The 12,337-nt window shown below is 30.5% G+C and overlaps 1 protein-coding gene across 1 annotated transcript; it reads left to right on the forward strand.

Moving 5' to 3' along the window:
• The first annotated feature begins 6,336 nt into the window (after positions 1 to 6,336).
• Positions 6,337 to 7,730, forward strand: LOC124935588. The gene is made up of 2 exons (XM_047476012.1): positions 6,337 to 6,873; positions 7,629 to 7,730. The coding sequence occupies exons 1-2, from the start codon at positions 6,337 to 6,339 to the stop codon at positions 7,728 to 7,730; spliced, it is 639 nt and encodes a 212-aa protein (XP_047331968.1).
• Positions 7,731 to 12,337: the final 4,607 nt, after the last annotated feature.

Below are 12,337 nucleotides of genomic sequence, written 5' to 3' on the forward strand. Positions count from 1 at the left end.
AAATAATTTGAAATAAATGTTGTATTCATTGTTATTTCAAATTAATTTTAAGGGGTCAAAAGAAGTTAAAATAAATAATTTAGGATAATTATATGCCTTCCTTGGACAATTTGGATAATCAAAATAATTTTCTCATATTCATTAATTGGAAGGTCAATATATAACCCATTTTTACAATCGGCACAATCGGCACGAACAATATGGTATCGACTCTATTAACTAGGTCGCTCATTCATCTGCAAAACTTAGTTGGAAGGTTAGGGTTTATAATTTACCCTATTCTATAATAGTTAAGAATTCTAGTGTACCCTATTCTGTTATTGCTTTGTTTTGTTGTTGTGTTATACTATTCATCAAAATGAGAAGAAAGAAAAGCAATAAGAATAAGGAAGTCAAAGAATTTGTGATGGAAAGAGTAAGGGAGGTAGCTGAAAAAGAAATCGATAGGATTGCTGAAGAATTTGTCCATGAAAAGCATGAATGCAACAAAGGTAAATAATCAATTACTGATATAAATTCTGAAAAAAGTGCAGTAGAAAAACAGGGGAAAAATGAAAAAATATGAAAGGTTGGGTATAATGAAAGAGAAAACCTCTTTGGACATAAAAATCAAATAACAAAGCTACTGATGAATGCGAAGAAAGGAGAGATTGTTCTAAAAAAAAAGAAAATATAGAAAACAACCGTGCAATTGAATATACATTATCTTCAAGATTGGAACCTAATGAAGAAGGAAGAATACGAAAAGATAGTAAACTGGTTAGTGGAAATAATGAGGGAGCTAATGAAATCCCCAAAATCAAAGAGTTATATTATCAGGAGCAATTTCAACTAGAAGGTAAATGAAGTCTGAAAAAAGAATGCAAAAAAGAAAGCAGAAGATCATGCATACAAATGTCAAATTTACTTGAGTGAGTTTAAAACAAAAGTTGAGATTCTCAACTCTCCTTTTGAATTTAAATTGCCCACTGAAGTGGAGGAGAAATGCGTCAAAGAATGGGAAAATGTAGTTGTTGAGAACTACATAGGAAAGAACCGTGTATCTTTCTCAAACAATAAGGAATCACTAATGAAACAATGGGAGCAGAAAGGACTAGAGAAGGTTTCTGCAAACATCCATGATCTCTATTTTTTACAATTTAAAAACGGAACGAACTTGGATGATATTCTGAAAATTGGGCATACTTATATTGGATCAAACTTTATAAAGTTTGAGAGATGGTCTAAAGAATTGAGTCTTCTAAGCAAGCCAAAGAAAACAGCCTAAATATGGTTCAAACTTAGGAACATCCTAACACACATGTATAATGCAGAAACTCTAAGTCACTTTGCTAGTCTATTGGGAAAACCATTATATATGGACTCAATTACAGAGGGAGGAGAGTACCTTACTTTTGCTAGAATAAGCATTGAAGTACATCCTCAAAATACACTGCCAAAGAACATGACAATTATTGATAGGAAGGGAAAGTAATAAAAATCTCTTATGAATGGAGGCCAAATAGGTGTGCTTTCTGCAATACTTTCCAACATTTAGTACTAAATGTGCAAAAGTAATTGAGAAAGAACAGAAAATAATGAAAGCTCAGGAAGTAAAAAAAACAGGAAAATGAAACAGAAGAATCAAGAATGGTAACATATTATGGAAGTCAAGGATAGTGATTTAAAAAACAAATATGAGGAAAATACAAAGTAGGAAAGTAAGAAAGATTCTGAGAAAAAAGAAAGCAGTGAAGGAAAGAAAGTAAAGGGAATCAAGGTGAAGAGGATTTTTTTCTTCTATAATGCGGATGATTAGAATGGAAATGGAAGATGAACCTCGAGTTGTTGTTGAGGAAACTGAAGAGGAAGATACCCAAAATTTCAAAGCTGAAACAAAGAATTCTAAAGCCGATAAAAAATATTCCAAAACCAATGTGGAGTCTGAAGCTGAAGCCGAAGATAATGAAGACAAGAACACAGAAATTCAAGTTGAAGATAACAAAGATAAAAGCCCTGAAATTCTCAAAAATAATTTTTTCTATCAAATCAAAACGGACTCGTAGAGAATTCGAAATGAGAAACAACAATACTCGTCATCATCTTCAATAAAACATCCTTTCATCATTAGATGAACGTGAAAAGGAAGAGAAAGGGAAAAAATGTCTCTCAATGAAAACGAATGGCATGGGAAAATGATAGGCTTGGATAGTTAAGTTTGAATGTAGTCTTTACTGTTTTTAATCTCTGTTTTTTTAGAATGTATGAATATTACCAATTAGTTTTTTTAGGGTCTTTTGATTATCATCCTTAATCATAGCTAGAGTTTGTCTAGTTTTGATTTCTAACCCTCTTACTTTTAGGATTTTAATGAAATGGTTCTAACCGTTTTCCAAAAAAAATTAGGATAAATGTTGTATCCATTTTATCCCAAATAAATTATTTATAAATGCCCCAAAAATATAAAATAAAATAAAAAGACAAAATAAATGTCATATTTATTATAAATAATTTGCAAATTTTGTAGGTCGAAATGGAGGCAAAAAGGATCGAAAATAAAATCAATTTCAAACAAGGTCCAAGGCTGAAAAGGGGATGGGATCCACTATAACCGAAATCAGAAGAGTTCAGTGCAACAGACCCAACATCCATCAAATGAATGCCTAGGTTTCATCCAACGAACAACAAAGAACCACGTAGCCCACTGCAACGAAGGAGAAGCGTTTCCGCACAACACTAGATCAACTAACACGCGCCTCAACACAGTTAGCTCAAATGCAAGAGAACGCTCAAGCACAAACGAAACTCCCAGGCACCAGCGCTTTGGCCAGAAACGATGTCGTTTAAGACTCCCTCAACGCTCAAACGTGAAAGAAGCAAACAACATCGTTTCCCTTCTAGTTTGTTTTCTTCCTCGCGAAGAACAACCATAATGATCGTTTCCCTTTTGGTTTGTCCAATCCCAAGCCCTCAATCAATCCAATACAAAATTCGTCATTAAAATTTTCAAGTTTTTCTTGAAAATTTTAAATCTTTGGTACAAGGTTGTAAAGCTTGAATCTGGGCATTCATAAAGTTTCTAAAAGAGCTCAGGAGTGTTCTCCAACTCACAATAAGCTTCCAATCATACTATAATATGATTTACAAGTTTAAATTGGAATTTTTACATTTCAGTCCGGTCAGTTTTATATACGGCTTGATTGTTCAATTTTTTGATTGAAAAACGCTCTTAAGATTATTTATAAGCTTTCTATCAAATGAAATCTGAATTAATCGATCTAAATTAAAAAGTACCCAAATTTGATTTTAAAAATTTTCAAAATTTTTTGTTGAACAACGACCCATAAACCTTTCTAACACGATTCTAAAGATGTTAGAAGCACATTCAAACAAAATCCAAGCAATCCCGATCATGTTTGATCAAAAACTATTTTTTTAATAAAAATAAGAATTTTAGTTATTGAATTGGTGAAAATAAACAACTAGCGTTTATGTTTTGGTTTTATTCAATCATATAAAGTATAAGGAAGCTATTGACAAACTCCTTACGCTTTAATAAATCTTAGAAAATAAAAACACGTTTTTTTTACTTAAAAACTGTTTGATTTGAATGGAACATCATCCCGATCGAATGATGCATCGAGATGATGTTATAAATGATCATTGGGACTAGTGAAGCTCCCCATGCCTTTGGATCAAAGGATTAGGGCCCTAGTCGAAATCATCAAATCTTTAGTTTGATGTTTTTGACGACCGACCGAGAGCTTGACAAAAGTTCATTTTCTGACCGAGAAAATCGAACCCTCCCCTACATTGAACAGATGATTCCTAGCCTAGGACCTAGAGCTCCTCGCACCCCGACCAAGGAATCTCACACCCGACCGAGGATTCTTAGCCCAGGACCGAGAGTTCATAAAAAGTATTTTGATAAGGGTCTTTTGAGATTTATTTTTAAATCTTAATACCTTACATTGCTATTTTTCTTATGTAATTTCCTCACCAACCATCGACATCAATCGCAGATACCATCATTTAAATATTATTCTATAATTTTAAGTGAAAAAAAACTATGCGTGTTAAGGATTTAAAAAATAATTGGTAAAACAAAACGTAATAAAACCAAATTTTCAAAATCTAATATTTTAATAAAGGTCATTTTTAATGAATACAGAGAATATAGTGCGAAAACATTTTCCCAACTATCACCAAACATCGAATTCAAAAGAGTCTATAGTTAAATATATGTTTATATACATATACAAAATATTTTATTAATTTTAAATTAAAATTTAATAGGCGACTCTTTAATTAAATAAATAATTTCTTAAATTAATTTAAAATACATATTTCTCTTAATCAAACAATGATTTAATTATTCTAAATTAAAAAATTATTTAAATTTGATCAAAAATTAATTATTGTTATGACATATTTTTATAAATAATGTTTTATTAAAAAAAATTCCACACAAAAACATCATCATTCCATGACAAAGGAATCCCATATATATTAGACTCACACTTCTGCTTAATTAGTTAGTTAAGTGAACTCTACAAAAACATGAATGTAAGAAATGACACTCTAAAACCTAATTAAAAATAAGTACAATTTTTAAGATGTCTAAAACTTTAATCTCTTCATAACCCAAAACTCAATATTTTGTGATTTTTAATTATTACACTTGTATATATAAATGGGATATCATGAATTCACAATTTGATATTAAGAAAAGTGATCAAGAAAATATAATTGTAAAAATATCAAACTCAAAACCACCCTCAATAAAATTCAAATTGATATAAATTATTAACTCAACTAAGTCTATATAAGTCATATATATCCACTTATAGATCAATTCAAGATTTAGTATTTTCTCTCATTAATTAATGTCTCATAGATAGATAAGACTTTTAAGAGTTTCCTTATTATGTTAACTAACTATTTGGATTTCAACATTCTTATTTCATTCTTCAATTTTTCTATATCCCTATGCCTATGGATTAACTTTCCTCCAAATTAATAGCCTCAACTACACATCATTGAACAGTTATCAATTGAGTATTAATTACTATAAACATTAATTCAATCATTAAATATCTAATTCATTTTCATACTTTGATAAGTTTTGATCCAATGTTCCTTAACATGACTAATTTATTTATTTTTGACTAATCAATATATCATTGTAATTATAAATGCTATTAGAAAACTCATAATTAGGGACAAATTTATTTAAGGGTTAATTAAACTTAAGTCTAGAAAAAAAATACATTCTCTATCAAACATTTATGTATCAAATCTTTTAAAAATAATAATAGATTTATATTAGCTGTCTAATTATTTTTAAGATAAGCTATTTATACTTAACCTGAGTTCTATTCTCCATTGCATATTCTTTTTGATTTTTTTTTTTTACCGTAACTCTAATTTTTGTCTATTCCCGATTCATAATCATAATTTTCAAATAATTTGATCACATATTCAACTATATATGTACTCATCACAAATAATAATAGATTCTAAATTTCGTGGAATCAAGATTGGTTATAATTAAAAATATATATTAATATAAGTAGTCGTAGCAGTGTGATGTGAATGTTCATATGAACAAATCAACCTTTATCAAGTCTTTGGAAGACAATGTGATACCATAATTTATAAACATATTAACTAATGGTTGTTTTTGTCTTTATTTTGAAATGATTTTTTTAATGCTATTGATAAGTACTGTTTAATCATAATAAAAAGCATTACATGAAGAAATAAATAATAAAAAAAATAATAAAATCATGTTAATTATCAATAGATTGTTATGGTCGATTTAAAAATAAACAATTAACTCACAACTGATTCTACTAACTTTTAAAAATGATTATCATAAAAATGATTATCAGAAAGTGTTATAATAATATCATTATAAATGATAAAAATCGGACGACTACGATTATTAATGGTTCTAAGATTACTCCTCAACCAAATAATTCATCTAAAAATAATTAAGATAATAACCTAAATACGTAGATATGTCAGGTAAGACATATTACTCTAAACTTTTTAATAATTACTTAAAACTTAGATTTTACCTATTGAATCTCATTAATACTCCATAAAACACCTCAGATACTAGTCACGACCATGAAAAATAAGTGTCGTGAACCATTAATAAATTAAATTTAATTAACTATTCTTTAAAAAAAATAATTAAACTTTGAAAAATAAGTGCATTAAAATATACATTTATGGACTAAATTAATAATTAGATCATTTTCATTGTTTCAAGCAAAAGTATTTAACAAGCCAAACCATTACTAGATTGACTATAGGCGTTGAAAGTTGAAACCCTTTTTCTCTTTCTCTATGAAGAACGAACACCCAATATCAGTCACCAAGCTCATCATCTACACCATAATGCCTCTCCAACGTCCGATCACCGGATTTCTCCTCTTCTTCGCCGGAATAGCTATCGGAATAACTCTCCGGTCCCATCTCAAAGACTTCTCCTTTACTTACTCTCTTGACCCTCAACTCTCTCTCCCAAATCCTCTCCCTCTCACCTCTCTCTGGTCACCGACACAGGAAACCACCACAGATTCTGGCAACATGGGAACTGTCAAAATCAATAATTTCATGGGTCAGGATCACAAAGAAGACGACGACCAAGATTTGATTAACAGGGTATTGAAAATGGATTCGCCGGCGATCCGGGGAAGTACACCGGCCGGCAAGGTGGCTTTCTTGTTCTTGACAAAGGGATCCCTGCCGATGGCGCCACTTTGGGAGAAATTCTTTGAGAAACATAAAGGAAATTTCAGTGTTTATGTTCATACTCATCCTCTTTATAATTGGACTCTACCAAAAAGACTCTGTTTTTATGGCTCAATAATTCCAAGCAAGGTTAGTTCATTTAATTCAATGTTTTAATCTTCCTAATTGAGATGTTTATTTAGCCCCCATTCAATAAATCAAACTTAGTTGCAAAAAAAATAAAATAAAATTAAGTATTAGAATATATTTTTAAATGAACATATTTAAAGTCGGGTTTAACAAAATAAATTTATTTGAAAATAATTTAATTTTTTATACTATTACTAATAGTTCAAGTGTCTAGAGCATCTCATCAGATATCAAATGTCAAAAATTGAATTTTTATTTAAAACATTATAAATGAAATATTTTAAAAATAACAATAGTTATATTATTTGTTTAATGATTAATATGACAAGTTTTTTTAAAAACACACTATAATTTAAATTTTGTTTAGTGTCTAATAGAGGACAATAGAGGCTCATTATCATCTTTGTAAAAACATTTTTTAAAAAAAAAATCACAATGATATTATATTTGTCTATTGTGAGTTACATTATAAATTATTTATTTTTCTAATAACAATGTCTAAAATTATTATAATCTTTACTAAGGAATAGTTAAATGCTTTGAAATCTACACATGTAAGGTTAAGTTATAGCTTTCAGAGTCCACTGAGATTCACGTCGTCTTAATGAGCCATCCCATTAATTATATATGTTCCCTTCATATTATATCACTTTTTTTTTTTTTATCTAATTTATTTAGACCCAGTTTGAGATTACCTAATAATGCATGTTTACTTATCAGAATCATGCATTCCTCTCTCTCTTCATTTTCCCTAGCATTTACTCTTACTTAATGGGCTCGCCCAAAACTTTGTGAAGCCTTCATATGACTCATCTCCGGTTGGAGGTAAGTTGTGTCTTCACCTTAAGGATCATTAGGTAATGAGAATTTGGAGTTAACAAATTTATATTTTAAGGATTTTAAAATAATAAATAATTTATTATTATTTTTTTAATTTTAATAATATAAAATAAAATTTAAATATTTAATATATTATAATACGGAAAATTGAGATATTAAAAAATATAAAAAAGTTATATATATTATATAATATATATTTAATATTAAAAGAGAATAAAAAAGAAAAAAACAATATTAATAATATAATATATATTTAATAAATATAAAAAAATAAAAACACTATAAAAATGTACTCTATGCAACTCTATATGTTCTTACTTCAAGACCGACCCTGCTTCACTCTAAGCGGACGGATATGTCCCCTTTTCATTTTCATTAAGAAGAAAAATCTGCAGCAATGATGACATATGACTCATCTCCGGTTGGAGGTTGTGTCTTCATCTTAGGAGGACGATCATGTCGCCTTTTCATTCTAGAAGCAAAATCTGTATCGACAACAACATATGACTTATCTCCGTTGGGAGGTTTTGTCTTTACCTTAGGAGGACGGTCTAGTCGCATTTTCATTCTAGAAATAGAATTTGTAGCAACGAAGATATACGACTGATCATCTTCAGTATAGAAGGTTGAGTTTTCACCTTAAGAGGACGGTCATGTCACCTTTTCATTTCAGAATCAGAATCTGCAGCGACGACAACATATGATTCATCTCCGGTTGGAGGTAAGTTGTGTCTTCACCTTAGGAAGACGGCCATGTCGACTTTTCATTTTAGAAAAAGAATCTTTAGCGACGACAATATACATATGACTCATCTCCGGTTTGAGATAGGTAATTCTGTCTTCACCTTAGGAGAACGATCATGTTTCCTTTTCATTCTAGAAACAAAATCTGCAACGACGGCGACATACGACTCATCTCTGGTTCACTGGTGGGAGGTTGTGTCTTCACTTTAGAAGGACGGCCAAGTCGCCTTTTCATTCCAGAAGCAGAAAATCTGCAGCGAAGACGACATATGAATCTGTAGCTGGATCCATACCAAATAAAGAACAACATGCATTTTCTGATGAAGATTTCGGGCACCTCCGATGAAGACCCAATTCTAGGCTTAGTCCAAAAAAACCAGAAAATCGATAATCGAACCTATAGTTTACCGGTTTTGTTTTATCTGTTAATCGATGCGGTTCGTTTCGATTTTTGGCTGCCCTATTTTTTTACTGGTTTCTGAACGGTAATAATTTAATTATTTAAATTTTATAATTTATATTCATTATATAGCTGTTAGTTTACAAATAAATTTTTTTTTATTATATTATATTGTTACAATACTACACTATATTATAACATATTTTTAAATATATCAATTAAATATATTATATTATAAAAAAACATAATATATTATAGCAGAAAAAAGATAAAGAATAATATAATAGGACAGGACAAATAATTTTTTTTTTTAAAAAACATTTAATATTTAATTTAAAAAATTGAATTATCAGTTCCCGGTTAACTGATCGATCCGATCAGAACCAGTAGAACCAGAACCGGTAAAACGGATATCAATACTAGTCAAACCGGAATTGTTGAACACGCCTGCCTAGAAATGACCTCGGGGTAGCCCAACAAGCCCTCAGGCTATGACAACCTATTCCCCAGAGCAACCAATTTAATAAAACATATAAAATATTTAGATAAATTTAACTTTTTAAAACATAAAATCTAGTAACTTAGTGGTTCAATATACGAATTTAAAATTTTTATTTAATTAAAAGTAAAATCTCACTAAACACAATTATTTTTATTACTTTTTTTAACTTGACCTAGGAAAACAACAAAAATAAAAAAAATCTACTAGGGACGAGGCAGCCCAAAGCTCGGGGCTGGCTCTACCCCTACCCAATGCAGACGTCATCTCGCCTATTGACCGGTCCTGACATGATTGACCAACGTTGACCATATTTTTTTTATATCACCTCGGTCTTCAGAGCTTTTTTCCTAAAAAATGATATTATAGTTCATTTCTATTATTTCCAATGCTCTAAAGATCATGAACACGTGTTGGTTTTTCAATTTTCCTTTTTTACAAAAGAATTATGTTTAATTTTCACATAATGGCCCCAAGGCCTTTTCGTCGAAATGTCCAATAGCAATATTATACTCATTTTTACAATTTTTGGAGTCGGTCTTCATGGAAGTGTTTATGCAACCGAATTTTGAGTATTTTTGAAAAATGAGCTTGAATCAACCCGAAACGGTTTACAGATTAATTAACTATTTTAAATATTCTGGTCTAATTTTCGTGTATGAATATTATACTAGACCAATTATACTTATTTGAATTATTTGGGTGTATAATGAGGTGTCTATATTAGTTAAATCACATATAAAAGGGGTTAAACAAGAGTTGTTTCTATAATATAGTTTACTTTTGGTAGAACACAAGCAAGTGTTCCCGTATTAACAAGACGTTATTCGTTGGAAAGACATGAATAATTTTCATGTGGGACAATATTACAATTTATTCGCTAAGATGATTCCATATGATTTGGTAGGAGAAGTTTTAAAAGTCAAAGATTCCATCGAAGATCTCGTTCTTTGGATGTAACATTATTTACGGTGAAATTATTATGGATAATATGTTACAAAAAAAAATATTGTATTATGTTAAATCGATATCTTATAAACACGTTGAATCAACACCTTACTCTGACTCGTTTAGCATTAGAAATAATTAATCAAAATATCATCAATGTTACTTAATACGTGATAATTCAGAAATAATTTTTTAACAATTTGATCACAAATACTAATTCAACAATGTAATCATCTCAAGTGCCAATATAATAATAATAGATTCTTGAATTTGTGGAATCAAGATTGGTTATAATTAAAGATATATATTAATAAAAGTAGAGTAGTGTGATATAAATTAATGTTAATAAACCTTCATCAACTCTATGGAAGATAATGTCTAACCATAATTTATAAACATAAGAATAAACAATTGTTTATCCTTATTTTTTAAATGACATTTTTTCAATTGATCAATTTTCTTATATTATCTAGATTAATCAATATAGGTAATTTAATAAGAGTGATTCTCAATCAAAATGAGATAGCTACTAAACAAATTATGACATCCTATTTTACCTTAAAGAGTAATATATGATAGTACATTGAAATAGACATTTATGGACTAAAATAATAAGAGGTCAAAGCATTCAATCTTTCTCCCTTAATTGTCTCCCTCCCTCCCCCTTAATTCCCTCTCCCTTAATTCTTTCTCTCCCTCCCATTAATTCCTCCCTTAATTCCCTTTCTATCTACCTTAATTTCTCATCTCCTCGTAATCCTTCTTCTTTGGCAAAACTAAAAGAAATAGAGAAAAAATGAGAAAAAAAAGAAAAAAAAAATATTTAAACAATTGACTTAGATTTTGCCATATAATCTGCAGGTTTCATTTAAGAGTGCTGTATAAATCATTTTCATTCATCAATCAAAAGTATTTAACAAACCAAACCTACCTTCTAGATTCTAGATTGACAATAGGCGTTGAAAGTTGAAACCCTCTTTCTCATTAGCGATGAAGAACGATCACCCAATATCAGTCACCAAGCTCATGATCTACACCATAATGCCTCTCCAACGTCCGATCATCGGTTTTTTGCTCATTTTCGCCGGAATATATGTCGGAATAACTCTCCGATCCCATCTCAAAGACTTCTCCTTTACTTACTCTCTTGACCCTCAACTCTCTCTCCTAAATCCTCTCCCCATCACCTCTCTCTGGTCACCGACACAAGAATCCATAGATGGAAATAACGAGAGCGATGAAGACGATCAAGATTTGATTAACAGGGTATTGAAAATGGATCCGCCGGAGATCCGGGGAAGTACGCCGGCCGGCAAGGTGGCTTTCTTGTTCTTGACAAAGGGATCTCTACCGTTGGCTCCACTTTGGGAGAAATTCTTTGAGAAACATAAAGGAAGTTATAGTGTTTATGTTCATACTCATCCTCATTATAATTGGACTCTACCAAAACACTCTGCTTTTTATGGCTCAATAATTCCAAGCAAGGTTAATTTACTTCATATTATTACAACTCTCAATGATGTTTTTTAATACATAATGTTGTAAAATATATTTTTCTTCTTTTGTTTGAATGTAGGAAGCTAGACATTTCTAATTAACTCGTGACATTTCATGAATTTGTTTTCAAACAAAAACAAGTTACTAAACAAAGATAAATATATAAAGATTTTTATTATTTTAATTTTTTTTTTCAGTTAGTGGGATGGGGTAAATTCAATATGATGGAAGCAGAGAGACGGCTTCTAGCAAATGCTTTGCTTGAACCCACAAATCAAAGATTTGTTCTCTTATCAGAATCATGCATTCCTCTCTTCAATTTCCCTACCATTTACTCTTACTTAATGGGCACTACCCTAAACTTTGTGGAAGCCTATAATGAGCCCGGCCTATCAGGCATCGGCCGGTACAAAACGTCCTTTATGCCTTTAGTGTTACCATCCCAATGGCTCAAGGGCTCGCAATGGTTCACCATCAACCGGGACCTCGCCACAACCATCGTCTTGGATAGTGAATACTTCCCGAGATTCAAGAAG

The sequence above is a fragment of the Impatiens glandulifera genome, chromosome 4 (genome assembly GCF_907164915.1).
Source record: "Impatiens glandulifera chromosome 4, dImpGla2.1, whole genome shotgun sequence".
NCBI lineage: Eukaryota > Viridiplantae > Streptophyta > Magnoliopsida > Ericales > Balsaminaceae > Impatiens > Impatiens glandulifera.